This window comes from Sorex fumeus, unplaced genomic scaffold, assembly GCF_029834395.1.
Source record: "Sorex fumeus unplaced genomic scaffold, SorFum_2.1 ptg000003l, whole genome shotgun sequence".
NCBI lineage: Eukaryota > Metazoa > Chordata > Mammalia > Eulipotyphla > Soricidae > Sorex > Sorex fumeus.
In genome coordinates this window covers 38102404-38119187 of record NW_026606060.1, presented here as the reverse complement: position 1 = coordinate 38119187, position 16784 = coordinate 38102404, and the positions used below count along the sequence as shown (strand labels likewise).

The following is a 16784-nucleotide window of genomic DNA, read 5'->3' as shown; positions in this document are numbered from 1 at the left end:
CATATTATATGATTTATCCATATGTATATAGGATCATCTTCTCTTCACCCCAATATATACATTGCATTTTTTTTGCTTTTCTCTTTTTCTGGAGGGAGAGATGCAGCTGAGCTGTGGTCAGCAATAACTCCTGGCTCTGTGCATAGGGGTCACTCCCGATGGTGCTTCAGGGCACTATATGTGTTGCCAGGGATCAAACCCATGTGAGCTGCATGCAAGGCAAGTGCCTTACCTGCTGTATTATCTCTGAGCCCTACATTAGATTAGTTTAATCTATCTCATAGCTATGAAAAATGCAGCTCAGAAAAGTTAAGTAAGATTTTGTTTTGTTTTGTTTTGTTTTGTTTTGTTTTGGTATCTGGACCACACTAGGCAGTGCTCAGAGCATACTCTCAGCTCTGCACTCAGTGAACACTTCTGGTGGGAATCAGAAGACCATATGGGGTGCCGGGGATGAAACCTGGATTAGCTGTATGCAAGATAAGAACTCTGCTGATTGTCCTATCTTTCCCGCTCAAGGGTAAGTAAGATTTCTGCTTCCACACAACTTACCCTCAGAGGCAAGACCAAAACAGCAAATTGTTCTGCTTAATAAAAGTAAGATGATACACACAGCAGAATGATTTGTCTGTGTTGTCTCCTCTTGCTTTACTTCCACTTTTCTACTTTGCTAAAAAAATGGTTTGACCTCCTCTCTCTCTCTCTCTCTCTCTCTCTCTCTCTCTCTGTTTCTTGCACTTTTATATTGTTGTTTACTGAAGCAAAATGGTTTTTGTCGTAAGATATTTAGAGAGATGTGAGGAGCGAGAGAGAGAGAGAGAGAGAGAGAGAAAGAGAGAGAAAAAATTAACCTATTGCCATTTTTAAATATATATTTCAGTGTGCTTTTGATGAAAGGTAAACTATGATGTAGCTCATAAATATGGTCTGGCTACTTAAATGTGCACCGAGTATTTCTTAATCATTTATGAAGAACTGGGCTAGACATGATATGGGTGTATTGATGGAGAGAGGGTATTTATTCAGCACTTTGATGATAATATGATTATAGAAAGAAGTATCTTTGATTCTCAATACCATAACACTAGTATAACCACTTTACATAACTATAAATAATTTAATAAAAATATAACTCAGGAGGTTGCGTTGAGAAAATAAGGTAAACTATCATGTGCTAACTCTACCATCTCATTTAGATAACCACTTAAGAATTTAATTGTTCTACATTTCATCTAGGCAAGAGGATATTTCCTGTAGAATTTTAAGCTCTGATAGCTCAAGGCGGGGGGGGGGGGGTGGGGGGGAGGTACTCTGAGGGGTATGTTCTCATGATTCACAGATGTTCAATTTAAGTTTCAACCTGGAAACAGCCTATGACCCCCATGAAGATGCAAGTCAAAACAGAGATACATACAAAGGACTGTAAAAAATCTAGCAAGGGAACTAAAAAAAAATTAAAAACACTTCCCATTGATAACATATGCTTTCCTGTTCCTGAACTTCCTTTTTTGTTGTTTCCTGAAGTTTGTAAAATGCCATAGATTCTATTGGCTTTTCAAACTTCTGGACTATATAAAATTATAATTTACGATAATACATTTTTTATATGCAGTCTAAATTTTGACCAACTCTAGCTTGTTCATACTTTACTTAAACACACACACACACACACACACACACACACACACAGTCAACTGATGCATTTTAAACTCTGGGTAATGGGAGTAATAAATGGCATGCTTTTCCTGCAAAACAAGACTTTCTTCCAGAACACTTTAGAAGTGCATTCAAAATAGTACATGGGGTGGGGGGGGGAGGACCTCCACTTGAATTTGCACAAATAGCCCAAGGCAAGAAAGAAACCAAATGAATGTTTGCACATAAAACTACTCATTTGTTTTCACAGACCACATTTAAAATAACTACAAGATGAATTTCATTCCATTTGTGGACATACACCATCTGCAAAAAGAACTATTTCAGAAATATAATAAATGTTACTTGAAGGCAGGACTACTACAAAGGGGTGGATAATGCACTAGAATTGGGGGAGAGTAAGAAAGCCTTTAAACACAATATTTTAGGGAAATGAATCCAGAGAATAAGACTATATTTGAGTCAGGTTACTGCACTCTTACTACTTAAGAAGTTTCCAATTTTAAGCAGATGCAAAGGACTAAAGCAAACCGGGAGGGAAAAAAATGACCGATAAAGTTTCTGGCTACGATACAAGAGACATATCATTACCATATGATCTAATGTGGGTGTTAGCCGGATTGTGTTCATTGAGGGAGACCTTATTTTTGAACTGTGCTATGGAGTAGAAGCAGAAGCTTTTCAATCTAGTGACAGTCACAGCGCAGCACCTACCCCTCCTCCTTTCCACACCTGCAAGCTCTTTTGCTTGGGCTGAATTTAGTGTAATTACATCTCAGCTTTGAGGGCTCCTGTGGCAAATTCCCGGATTAAAAGGTATGGTTTTCAATAATTGTCCTGAACTCTGCTACAGATTAATAAAACTTCAATCACATCGAGAGCAAAAGGAGTCGTTTATAGAGAGAAGGGAAAAGGGAGAAAAAATGAGCTAAACTTTGAATGATCTTTATGCAGCATGTGAAACAAGTATTGCTTAAAACAGAAGTTAAATATTTGAGCAAGTGGTCAAATGCAATTCTTGAGTTCTTTCTCTTCTTGCAAAGATGTTTATTTTTTAAACCTGTAATCTAACATTATGGCTATAAGTGTATATTTTGTATTTGTATTAGTGAAATGTTTAGCTCTTTAGGAAGACTTAACAAAGAAATGTTCTAAACGAATAGAGTATTTGTAACTGGTGATACATTTAAGGATTTATTCTCTTCCTGAATTCCTGTGTATTTTAAGAAATTTCAAAACCCCAGAGAACTCTGGTGATTAATTGAAGCCCTAAATATATTTCGAAAACTGATAAAAGAATAGAAATTTTAACTAGAGAAGTTGTAAACATTAAGAGAGTTATGCTGACTGTTGAAGTGAAGACCTAACTGTCTCAGTTTCGATTTGTAAATTTTAAAGAATAAGCCATCAGTATTTTCAAATATACTCTTATTATAAGGTACATTCAGTAAATATTAGGATGTGTGTTACTTTCCTAATTTCAAAACAGCATAACATGATGACTGCTAGTGCAGAGAGCTCCAAGGATACAAATACCTGTGGCTTTTTCTTCTTGATATTTGACCAGTAAAGGAACCAAATGTTTCTAATACTAGTACTTATATGTGGACGGATGTTATTGTTACTGTTCATTATTAAATCATCCTATTATTATTAGCCCTTTAATTTTTTTAAGTTACGGGAAGTTGTAGTTATGCTTTGCAATTAAAACTTTAAGCATCTCACAATCCCCAAGGCATTAATTAATAACATCACACAAATGTCAATCTGCATGATATCGTTGATATAGTTAATTTAAAGGCTGAGGTCATTTAAGGGAAAAGAGGACTTTTAGTAAAACTCTAATAAACTATAATAACAATTACTGGAGTAAAGCATCAGTTTTAGCAATTAGCATTTAGGAACAAGTGATGCATTTTTGAGATAACTTAAAGCCGTTTCAACAAAATATTAAAAGTATATTATTTGATTGATAGTACCTTTGGTTCCTATGTGGGAGTGTTTTTTGTTTGTTTGTTTCTCTGATTTATTAAGGACAAAAACAGTCAAGGAAATAATTATAAGTTATTGTTCACATTTTTTGGTGATGCTCTTTTCAAATGTCATGAAATTATGATTTAAAATAAGTGATTTCATGGAGGAATTAGTATAATAGCCCTAGATATACTCTTTCCTGGAAGCTTAAGGGTTAAAAATGCACCCATGTGTAAGGAGAGCACTTACAAACAAATGAGAGTAATATGAAATAATTAATGGACACTGTTCATGTTCAGTTTTAAGCAATAAGGAATATTTAACAAAAGTACACAAACGTAGGCGATGGTATTCCTCTGGATGCTTGACATTTCCTTCTTTGGATGAGTGAAGCAACCAGACATTTTCTGCTCTGGAGAAAAGATTAAAACAACAACATCTGCATTAATTCTTGTTGCTATTTATTAAATCTGCAATGACTTTGCTTTATTTTTCTTCTAAAATTGTAAGACATTAAATATGCAAGGCGAGCAAACTTGTGGTAAACCATAAACTTTACATTTTAATGTGAAACAGACAGAAAACCCACTCAGCTCCCAAAGATCCTATCCAGGAGACATTGCCAAAACAATAGGGTCTCCTTTAAAGGGCAATCTTGTAATTTGGGGTATTGAGCTTTTAGAGGAAACTTGATAGTGAATTTAAAGGGACAGGACACATAATCAGCTACCTGGCATAAAAAAATTAAAATTTAGAAACTGATATATGTGCTACTTCTGACATACTTCAGTAACAATGTTTTTGTTCAGCATCTAATAACAAAAGGGTAAGACACTGAAAATCATTGGTTGCCTCTCGAGTGGATCTTGGCAAAAATTTCTCAAGATTAAATCGAATTAATGCATAAAAAGATTTTCTTCTGCATATGCTGCATTTGACTAAGGAGCCTAAACAATTGCCTGATTGTGGTTATAAATGTATACCATTAATACAAATTGTTATAAGCATAAAATTTAAAGAAAGTAGATGTTAAACAAATGCACAGTATGTTTTGGGACTAATTAGAATAGTGCCAATGGGATTTTATGTTATCAATTTAGACATTGTTTTTTCTTTACTTAATCAACTTTTCTTAATCATATTTATTAAACTCACAGCAAACAATCAACTCAACAAAAATGTATAAAGCCTTTAACTTTTTATTGAATGAAAGGACAAAAGTTATATTATGTCAAAAGGATACTTTTTGTTAGTTTGTTTACAAGAGAGTCCTATTGATTAAACTGATAATATTACATAGATAAGTTATTTTTCCTTGTATATTTATTAATTTATTAAAATTGATCACTTTGAGAAACTGGGCGAAAATTATCTGTAAGCCTGAACCTTGCCTAAGCACAATTGAGGTTTTCGATCTTTGTTACTGAAACAGAGATAATTTTGTGATCTGAAAAAGCAGGAATCTTTCTGGAAAAATTGAGTAACTTGTATTGCTAAGAAATTGATGGTCATTTGAGTCATTTATGTGCAGAATATTGTGCAAGCTGGAGTACAGAACAAAGAATAATAAGGCACGCCCTGGAGGAGTACATCTTCTAGTTGGGGGGAAGAGGGGCAGACCAAGCATGCAAAACAAATCACAATATTATTTGATAAGTTCTTTAAAAGAGGTAAGAGCAATTGTGCTTTGGGAACACAGAAGAGAGAGAAAGCAACATCCTGTTTGGATGAGCCAGGATATACAAAAGGAACACTCTTTCTCTCCTTTAAACGTTGGAGACCTCTTACCAGGTAGGTGTTTTAAATGATAGTTAGTTGTGAGTAGGGGGAGGTAGGAACTTTGATTTGGGACTGGAGTGGAAAGTGAAGGAAGAATAATGTGACTGGAGAACTCGTTGGTACCAAATTATGAATGATGTAAAATGTAGCACAAGGGATTAGAGCTCACTGTGTAGCCATGGGAAGTCAGCAAAGTGTTAGCAGTAGGTTTATCCAATAGCATCTAGTTCTAAGATGATGTTTTGGGTAGTAGAATGGCAGATAGCATGGAAAAGAGGCAATTTTCAACACAAGTCAGTTGGAAGCTCTTGACACAGTGCAGAGAGTGATAAGGATGTCATGAACCAAGATAAATACAAAGGGATGGAGCCATAAGATTGGAGTCCAGAGACACTTCTGAAGCAGGAATTAGAGATTTCTCACGTGTATTGAATACGGCATGGTTTGTATGGCTTGTGTTAAGTGATATTAAAAAGTCAATTATCGGATATCATTGTCATTTTTCAAAAAATGCAAATATATAATAAACTATTTGAATTCAGACCCAAAATTTAAAGAAGCAGAATTAAATACTATGCCATTTTATTGTAATCGATACACAAGTTAGCCTATACCTTATTATTTAAATGCATCCCTAAAGTTCTATTTCCTAATAAATGAAGTGTTTTAAAAATATTTTTCTCTGTGCTCATGCCACTGTGTGGCATAAGAAATAAAAAGTTAGGCAATGCTATTCCTCTGAACCTTTTGTTTACTTCCTAGGTTCCTTGGTTGTGAAAATACATGAGATAAATCATGAAGGCAACTCTCATCTTCCTTCTGCTTGTTCAAGTTTCCTGGGCCGGCCCTTTTCAACAGAGCGGCTTATTTGACTTTATGCTAGAAGATGAAGCTTCTGGGGCAGGTTCAGAAGAGAAAGCCATAAAACCTGATGTTCCTATCTTCGACCCCCTGGGACCAATGTGTCCCTTTCGCTGCCAGTGTCATCTTCGAGTTGTCCAATGTTCTGATTTGGGTGAGTGGGGTGTAGGCTGTCTTTTACATTTATCATCTTCACAAAATGACTTTGCATTTTCAATTTAATCTTTGCAACTTCAAATATGAGAGACAGTGCCACCTAATGAGGAATAAAGGAAGCAGAGTAAGATTGAAGAAGTAGTTTGAGATTAGTAGACTATTTTTCTCTTTCTTTTCTAGACTCAGTGTTTTATTGTTTTGAAATCATAGACAAATCACATTTGAAACTTTCAGCACTTTCTGACACACATTCTATAAGATAAAAAATGATCCTTTAATATCTTGTTCTATGCTTCCAGAGTGATGATTTACTTAATTTAATATGGTTTCTTCTTGAATTTTAAATAGTAAATTCTAGGTAAATTTTCAACTCTTGACCTAGCCCATATAAAGGAGATTGAACCTTACTAAGTTTTAAGGAATACGGAACTATCAGTAGCAAAATAGTAAACTTTTAGTGTAAAAAATTACCTTTCAAGCAGCCAAACACTTCTTTAATCTCTGATTTTTAGATTTAACTTTACTTTTGGCATTGCATAGTCCAACTATTTGTAGTTTTAGATAGTCTTAAAACAAATTTTTATAATTAAGTTATCATGTTAATAATTTATAGAACCACGAAACATGTGTTTTTAACATAGCATTATAAATGTAGTTTGATTTATTGACATTCAAGAAAAACTGAGCCTGGGTATTCCAAGAGCAATATATTCAAAAGATAAATCTCCAGAAAGTATGAAAACCAGTAGAATGGCCAAAGGGAGATGAATTTAGTTTACTTGACTGCTGATTCTTATTCCTCTCTTTGATATATTTTATTATTTCAAAAGAAAAAAGTCTTGCAAAATGATTATGCCTGTAGTGCAGTTCCTTTATGGAACAAAATCCACTGAATACTCAGATGGATACTACAAAAATTTTCTGTTTATTTTTTTTTCATTTTTTTATAATTTTATTTATTGAATCACCGTAAGAGCAGTTACAAAGCTTTCGGGTCTAAGTCTCAGTCTTACAATGAAACACCCGTACCTTCACCAGTGCCCATTCTCCACCACCAAAAACCCCAGTATACCCCCATTCCACTCCCTCCCCCTACCTGTGGGGCAGATGATTTCCACATTACTCTCTCTCTACTTTGATCACATTCAATATTTCGACACCAGACCCACCATTATTATTTGAGATTTACCCCAACACACAGATCTGTTGAAAAGGCAACAGTAGACAATTTGTGTTCCATTGCTGGTTATAAATAACATATGATGTCATGTGGCTGCTGTAGGGCCATGTGATTTTGAAATTCCGAAATTTTTTTTTCTTTTTTTTCCCTTTATTTTATTTTATTATTTTTTTTACAGTTGTAGATTTACAATTTTTTGTGCTTTGGTTTCAATTATACAGTGATCAGATACCCATCCCTCCACCAGTGCCCATTTTCCACCACCATGGATAATATCCCTCCCACCCCCATCCCCCCATCCCCCCTGTCTCTGTGGCAGGGCAATCCCCTGTGTTCTCTCTCTCCTTTTGGGTGTTGTGGTCTGCAAAAGAGGCATTGAGTGGCAAACATGTTCAGTCCATAGTCTACTTTCGACATACATCTCCCCTCCTGGGAGAATCCTCCAAACATCCTTTATTTGGTGCTCCCTTCTCTATCTGAACAGCCCTTTCCTCTAGGATACCCGGCTGGCCTCTAAGTTATGGAGTAATCCTCCTGGTGCTGATCTCAGCTATTCTTGGGTATTAATCTCATACTTTGTTACTTTATATCCCCCAGATGAATGCAATCTTTCTATGTCTATCCCTCTCTTTCTGACTCATTTCACTTAGCATGATACTTTCCATATTGTACCACTTGTATGTAAAGTTCATGACTTCATCTTTTCTAACAGCTACATAGTACTCCATTGTGTAGATGTACCAAAGTTTCTTTAACCAGTCATCTGTTCTTGGGCATTCAGGTTTCTTCCAGTTTCTGGCTATTGTAAAGAGTGCTGCAATGAACAAACAAGTGCAGATGTCACTTCGACTATACATTTTTGCCTCTCTGGGATATATTCCCAGGAGTGGTATTGCTGGGTCAAATGGGAGCTCAATTTCTAATTTTTTGAGAAATTCTCTGTTTGTTTAAGAAGTGTAATTATTATAAATTTTTGAAGAAAAAAATTGCCACTGACTTTTACAACTGGAATATACACAGAAACAAAAACAGAAAATCATAAGTAATGTTTTAAGATAGTAACAACTGAAAAAAAAATCTTCAATACTGACGTATAGTATACTGGCATTAAAAACACAGAAAAAATAGTGAATAGAAATACTTTTAAAAGGTCACAGAATAGGGGCTGGAGATATTGTACTGAAGGTAGGTGCTTCCCTTGCACAAAGTTGACCTAAGTTTGATCCCTGATCCAGACTCCTGATCCATCACTCCAGAAGTGATGTCTGAGCCAGGAGTAAACACTGAGTCTACTGGCAAAAACCAAAAAAGCCACACTATAGTCCACATATCCCTTGATATATTCATTGATTCTTTCATTAAGCAAATATATATATATTTTTTTGCACTTTTTGGGTCACACCTGGCAATGCTCAAGGGTTACTCCTGGCTTTGCTCTCAGGAATCATTCCTGATGGTGCTCAGGGGACCATATGGGATGCTGGGAATTGAACCCAGGTCTGCTACATGGAAGGCAAATGCCCTACCTGCTGTGCTATGACTCCAGATCCTTTAAAAATATATTTAGGACACAAATGGGTCATATGTGTTTGGACCCAGGAAGTATGGGATGAATAAGATAAATATGGTCCCTCTATTGTTTAATTTTCTATTCTACTGGAAGTGCTTATATTTTATAAATTTTACATTCACTATAGGCAAAATAGGATTAGTATACAATTCTATATTAATCTTTCTAAATATTAAAAAGTTATCTGCATTATCAAGATAGAAAAATTAGGTGAAAATATCTAAACAAAAATAAAATCACTGTTTGATGCATATAACTATTTACAAAATGTTAGAGTTCCCAAGAAATGTGATAAATGTTAAATCCAGTTTTCTTTTAAGAGCAAATTTAGAAGTCTTTATGATTACTCCCACAATGTATAATCAACAATGAAGTGCAAATACTTGTAGTGAAAATGCAAACTTCTCTAGTCATTACCCTGAAGTTCTGCTTTTTCATATATATGTATATAAATTCTGTATTAAACACAAATATATATATAAATTCTGTATTAAACACAATTATATATATATATTGCTTGTTTGGCAAGTGGTTAAGGCTGGACTCTGATAAAAACAATGGGGGTGCTTTCCCAATCTTTGAAATGGTGCAAATACATGCTCAAAACTAGACATAAATACAGTGGCTCATAAACAATTAATTTTTTGCTTTGAATATATCATAGCTGAATTTTGTTGCAGTTGACACTTGCATTACTTTAAAATGAGAACATTTTCTTACATTTTCCCTTTAACTCTAAGAATTCAGAATATACATCAATTCTGTATTAAACACAAACTTGACTTTTGTGTGAAAAATCTCACCATGAAAGTAACAATCTGTTGGGGGGGGGGGGTATATTTAACTAAGAAAAAACTGTGTTCCAAAAGTAGGCTTACCCAAATTCTTTTCAATTAATTTACTGGTAAGTATTTAAATATCTTCCTACTTTATTATCAGACATTTTTTCAAAAAACGTATTTTTCAAAATGAAAGAAATCCATGTGCCTTAAAAATAATGAGTTAAAAAAATAATGAGTTGTAATTTTTGATTACTAACCAAACTGTTGCTTGTTGTGTGGCCTTGGCAAGCTGTTCAAATTTTGGCATATTCATTTGCAGAAAAATCACATCTTAGAGATCCTATAATTTTTATGAGGTATGTTATATAAAAGAGCTCAATACTTTTCTTTTACAATATAATGATTAAATTGAATAATGTAAGATAGAAAGCAAAAAAGAAAAAGCGAATCTTTAGCTATAATTATGACAGTTCAGTTATGATATTTTATTTTAAGTTCTATAGTTCTTTTAGTATGAAGCTTTGATTGTTAAAATAATTTAAAACTAGAGATTACTTTGGAATGAGAAATATGCATGTTGGTCAAAGAGATTGCACAGGGGGTAAGGTATGTGTCTTGCATGTGGCCAACCTAAGTTTGATCCCTGGTGTCTTACATGGCCCCCCAAGTACTCTCAGGATTGATCCCTGATCTCAGAGCAAGTAGTAAGTTCTGAAAACTAAGGATTATCCCAGTCAGTATCGAAAACAAATGTCTTTTTAATAGATTATTCTTGCAAGACCTTTTAATGAATATAGAGAATTTTTAGTTTTGGAGATAATCTGCCTGATTATCTAAGAAATTATTAATATAAACAAAAATTTTAAATTATTTTTATTTTAATTTTTGTATAATTGGCATGATATGAGTTTAAAGTGTGCAATATAATAATTTGATAAATACTTGCAAGATGACAATTGCAAGATAATAATAAATCTAGTTAATATCAATCTCCTACCCCTCAGATCATTAAATTTTTTCTTCTTATGAGAAAAGAGTTAAAGATCTGCTCTCATAGTTTCTTTCATAGAATTTATTATTAAAAATTGTGATGATTTTTACATAAAACTATTCCTAATTTTGGCCTGTAATTTTCAGTGCTCATGCACAGACTGATGCTAGTCTTCAGACATTAAAAGACTAAAAACCACTGATTAGACATTAAGTTTTAAATAATTCAGCATTAATAAGTAATTTGTGGGAGTAAAGACATAACTCCTAAGTAGAGAGTCTAAGTGTCTTACATGTGGCTTACTCTTGTTCTATCCCTGTCATCATCTGGTCTCTTAGCATTGCCTGGTACAGTCCTGGAGGTCTGAGATCACTGCCAGGTACTACCCATAAGCTCTATCAATAAACTCTGGCTAGGTTGGCTGGGAATTACTGGACAGATTCCCAGGGTCTCCTGAGCTCCCCTTGGTTTGGTCAGGAAACAAAAGAGTCTAAATCTGTAAAACTGAATAGTTATTTCATGAGAAAATGTGAGGTCTATGGGAATGTAAATTGACTGTTTAGTGGCTATATCTAACTTATCATATACTGTATTTTCCTAGAGCCTGGGATTGTGAAAGTTAATGACTACTCTAGCTATATTAAAATTTGATAAAAACTCTACAGATAGCAGATAAATTGTTTAGCTGAATTCATAATTTAAGAATTTTATGAACCTCATATTTTACTCAGATATTCTCTTAAGCAATAAAACAATCAATTATAGAACTCATAAAAATGCCAGTGTACTATAAATATGACAAAAAATTCAAAAATTTATGCACTTCCTTTAAATAATAAGCCTATAATATAACATACTCTTGTTATACCTTACTTTAATCCCTATTTGATGTGACATTAGGTATGACTATATTTTAGGTGCACAACTTCACACTTCTTCACACTTTTACTACAGTATCAAACACCATGTCTTCCCATAATTAACTTTCTCCTTCAATTTGCTTCCTTTATTCTATAGTAGCCTCAAATCTGAGACATAAACTCAGAAATTTTTTTTAAATTTTGTCTATTACCTTGGTTTTCTATATTCCATGTATGAATGATATTGTCTGATTATATTTGTCTATCTCTTTCTCATGTATGTTTCTTAGCATAACTCCATTCATTTCTAGCCAGTTAATGCAACTGCAAATATTTCAGTTTTTTTGTTGCTAGTTGTTTTTTTGTTGTTGTTATTGTTTTGTTTTTTGATTTTTTTTTTTTGGTTTTTTGAGTCAAAGCTTGTGGTGCTCAGGGTTTATTCCTGGCTCTGTGTTCAGGTATCACTTCTGGAGGTACTCAGGGGACCTTTTGGGGTTCTAGAAATCAAACAAAATCAAATCTACTCTCCATCCCCAGTACTTGCCGTTTCCAATCTTTTTGGTGTATAACACTTTCACTGGCATTGTCATTTTGATTTGCATTTTCCTTATAAAAAGTGTTTGTCAAATATTTTTTTAAAGCCCTTTGCTTGATCCTAGATTTGGATGCTCTTTTAACCAGTATCTTGAAGATTTTTTCCCTAATAGCAATATTCAGTACTCTCATTTCATTGCTGACAGATGAGTGCTGTCAGGTGAAAATAAGCCCAACATTGTTTTGAGACTCTTCTTCTAAGTTAAAGTAATTGCTATAAGTGCATTTATTACAAGCTCATTTCAAAGGAACTGGAATATTTTTTTTAAAATATGATTTTTATTTGCTTATGGTTTGGGGGCCACAGCTGACAGTGCTGAGGAGCTACTCCTGACTCTGCATTCAGGAAGCACTCCTGGCAGTCTTGTGGGATCAAATAAAATCCTAGGGATCTAAAATCTTCCTCTGCTGCTTACAAGGCACACACTCTACCCTCTGTACACACTCTGATCCCTTTCAATAATTTTTGTTGCTCTTGTTGTTGTTTTGTTTTTGTTTGGGGGTGACTTCAGCAGTGCTTAAGGCTTACTCCTGCCTCTGTACTCAGGTATTATTCCTGGTGGGCTATAAGGACCATATGTGGTTTTGGGACATTCTTTTCTAAACGGTGTGTGTGTGTGTGTGTGTGTGTGTGTGTGTGTGTGTGTGTGTTGGGGTGGGTGAGGGGCGTTGTGCACTCTGATGGTGCTCAGGGCCTTCTCCTGGTTCTGCATTCAGGAATTACTCCTGGAACTTCTCAGGGGACCATTCAGAATGACCGATGTTGTTCGTCACTGTCACTGTCCTCCCGTTGTTCATCGATTTTGCTTGAGCAGGCCCAGTAATGTCTCCATTTTTTTGAGACTTCTTGTTACTGTGTTTGGCATATTGAATACATCACGGGTAGCTTGCCAGGCTTTGCCGTGAGAGATACTCTTGGTAGCTTGCCGGGCTCTATTGAACAAAGTAAATATATATTACATTTACTATATACATTTATTGACTTATTATTATCAATAAATTATTTAACAATTTTTATACAGATATTAAATCATTACATTGGACAAAGTAAATAATACATTAGTGAAAAAGAGTCTTAATTCTCAACTCAAATTCTGCTTTTATGTTAACTACTTGTAACTTTGAAGCTTTCAAGTTCTTCTCTCATTTGTTAAATGGGACTATATCTTACTTTATTCAATATGAATACTGAATATGAAAAAATGTCATTGCAAGTCATGTTCAGTTACCATTTCAGCCAAAGTCTACTACTATTTAAATAATAGCTAATTCTGGGGTCTTTGATTTTCCTTTGAAATTGAGAATCTTTTAGAAAGATATATCAAGTATTATCAATCTAGATACAAAATAGCTTCTTCACAAAGAAATTCAATTTTCTTCCATAAGTAGTAAGGGGTAGGTGAGATAGTACAGCAGGTATGGTGATTGCCTTGCACACAGTTGGTAGAATTTATTTCCTGTCATCACATATGGTCTACCAAGAATTTCCAAGAGTGATCTCTGAGCAGAATGCCAGCAGAAGACCTGAGAACAAACAGGCTTGCCTCCAACTCCACGAAAAAAAAATGAAAAGATTAATAGGCAATAATCATAGAATTGTACAATTAGTAAGAAATTTAGGATTTTACAAACACTCACAAATTTCCTTTGAAGAAAATTGGATGGTTAAGTGGGTAACAGTGAGTACTTACTATTTTTGCGTTCATAAATAACTCACAGGACTGGAGCAACAGTACAGCAGGTAGGGTGTTAGCTTTGCACGTGGCCTATCAGGGTTCGATTCCCAGAATCCCATATGGTCCCCTAAGCACCACCAGGAGTAATTCCTGAGTGCAGAACCAGGAGTAATTCCTGAGTGCAGAGCCAGAAATAACCCCTGTGCATCAGCAGGTATGACCCAAAAAGCAAATAAATAAATAAATAAATAACTCACAACCCACACATAGAGCCTCTGAGGAGGACATTAGAAGATGCAAGAGCATTTTGTAATGTAGAAGCATTATAAATAACTATTTCTAAAACATGATGAAGGATATTTTAATTGTTTTAAGAGCAGGAAAATATTTTCTCTGCTAATTGCATAGGATTAGCACTGTCCTCTTGTTATTAATCGATTTGCTCGAGCGGGCCCAGTAACATCTCCATTTTGAGACTGTGTTTGGCATATTGAATATGTCACGGGTAGCTTGCCAGGCTTTGCCGTGTGGGCGAGATACTCTAGGTTACTTGCTGGGCTCTCCGAGAGGGGTGGAGGAATCGAACCTGGCTCGGCTGTGTGCAAGGCAAATGCCCTACCACTGTGCTATCACTCCAGTCGTGAAATTTGCATATAAGTGGATAAACATGGAGAGTATCATACTAAGTGAAACGAGTCAGAAAGAGAGGGACAGATGTAAAAGGACTGCACTCATTTTGGAATATAAAGTAACAAAATAGAAGACTAACACCTAAGGATAGCTAAAATAAGTGTCAGGAGGACTGCCCACATCTTGATAGCCTATCTTTTGCACTGGGGGAAAAGGTAGCTGGGATGGAGAGAGGAGCACTAAATAAATGATGGTTGGAGGAAGCACTCGGAATAGTAGATGCATGTTGAAAGTAGACTATGGACCAAACATTATGGCTGCTTTTTACCTGTATTGCAAACCTCAACACCCAAAAGGACAGAGAGAGTAAGAGGGATTGTGCCTGCCACAGAGGCAGGAGGTGGAAGGGGAGGGGTTGGGGGAGGGATACTGGGAACATTGGGGATGTGGAATGGGCACTGGTGGAGGGATGGATACTCGAACATTGTTTGACTGAAACACAATTATGAAAGTCTGTAAGTCTGTAAATGTATCTCAGAATGATTAATTAAAATTTAAAAAAATTTTAAAAATAAATAAATAAATAAATAAATACGAGCATAAATGGAACCCCCTAGAATGGTATAGGAAAACAATCAGGTTCTGGATATATAACTCTTTTAGTAAACATAAGCCCTAAAAACTGCAAATGATTATTTGTCACTTTTCAATGAAGCATTACATAAAGTAGGCATCAGGAGATTCATCAGCACTTACTCCTAACAACAATATAGTTAGGACACTTAGATATGTGCTGATCATTCATAAAAACTTATAAAACAATAAATAGAAAGCAGAGACACCCCCTCTCTATAACACAAAACGACAAACACATACACATACATACACTGCGACTTAAGAATGCTTTCCTTCACCCTTAGAGTGAAACAATACTCAAGTTGGTTTTGTCTGAAGCTCCAAATAACTTTCTAGGACTTGATTAATAAGAAACATTTCATCAAAGGATTTTTTCTTTTTTCTTAAGAATTCTATGTACAGACTGATATTTGTAAGAAAGAGCAAAATAATTATATCAACTTGATAGCAATGTATATTTGTGTACAGAATCTTGATAAGGTTGAATTAGGGATATATAGGATTATTTGTACTTAGTTTTGACCATTTTTCTTTAAGGGGTGACTTTTATTTTCCAGTGGACAGCTGCCCAGCTTTTCGCTTGCCTAGGGTAAAATCTTACACAGAAGACAAAGGAATCATTAAACTTTTTCCACAGAAGACTGTTTGGAATATTTTGTAATAAAGCAGAGAGAATGCAGGAAGCTCAGCTGCCTTCATAGTTTATCTTGAACCTAGAAACAGGAGGGATGTGGGATGATCTTCATTTGTTCAAAAGATAATCAAAAGAGCTTTTTAAAGATGGAGTACAGGAAGAAGACTGTGCACATAGCATGCCCCAAAGAGTTCCAAATTAATATGTGATAGAGGTGCATTGTGACAGCTCTTCAGATGAAGCAAGAGCAATGCTCAAATATGACTCACTTAATCAAGACTCCTGACTCAAGGGGTTCAAAAAGGGACAGAAGAGAGGGCTCAAGAGGACGCCAAAGAAAGCATCTGTTTCCTTAACCTGCCTGTGCACTGACCACATTCCTTGTTTCCTTCTTCGTCCCAGGAGGGAGAGAGACAGCTGTGTAGGATCAAGGCTTCTGCTCAGACAACAGCTGGGATGCGTTCCCCTCTGGAAGTTTTTCCCTGACTCCAGAGGATGTGAATAGGTTAGCTGGAATATCAATTTCTTGGATAAAGGGGAAAAAAGTAAAGAACTCTTTAGTCTTAACATTTTTAGAGGTTTAGCAAAAAGAAAAAAAAGTATATTTCTTTGAGAAAACAGATAAAGAATTCAATGGCTTGCAGTTTAGTCTTAATGCCTATAAGGAAGCCTTACAATAAGTTTCATTTTAATTCTTAAGGTTCTAATTTCCCTTGGCTCAGTCTTCAGATTGCTTGGCTTGCTGTTTTGTATGCTTTAATTGTATTCAATATTTTCCTTATGATCATTTTAAAATGTTGATTTT

At 35.1% G+C, this 16784-nt stretch overlaps 1 protein-coding gene across 4 annotated transcripts in view; it reads left to right on the top strand.

Moving 5' to 3' along the window:
• Positions 1-409: 409 nt before the first annotated feature.
• The window catches only part of DCN (decorin), a 41132-nt gene continuing 24757 nt past the window's right edge, over positions 410-16784 (top strand). Inside the window, exons 1-2 of one of the 4 annotated variants that reach the window (XM_056116611.1) lie at positions 410-520; positions 6172-6424. In XM_056116611.1, the coding sequence (XP_055972586.1) occupies positions 6205-6424 (220 nt within the window). In that variant the 5' untranslated portion in view covers positions 410-520; positions 6172-6204. Of the gene's footprint in view, positions 521-2304; positions 2473-5260; positions 5422-5835; positions 5852-6171; positions 6425-16784 lie in introns of those variants that run through there. The other 3 variants (XM_056116609.1, XM_056116610.1, XM_056116612.1) reach the window with 3 other exon arrangements.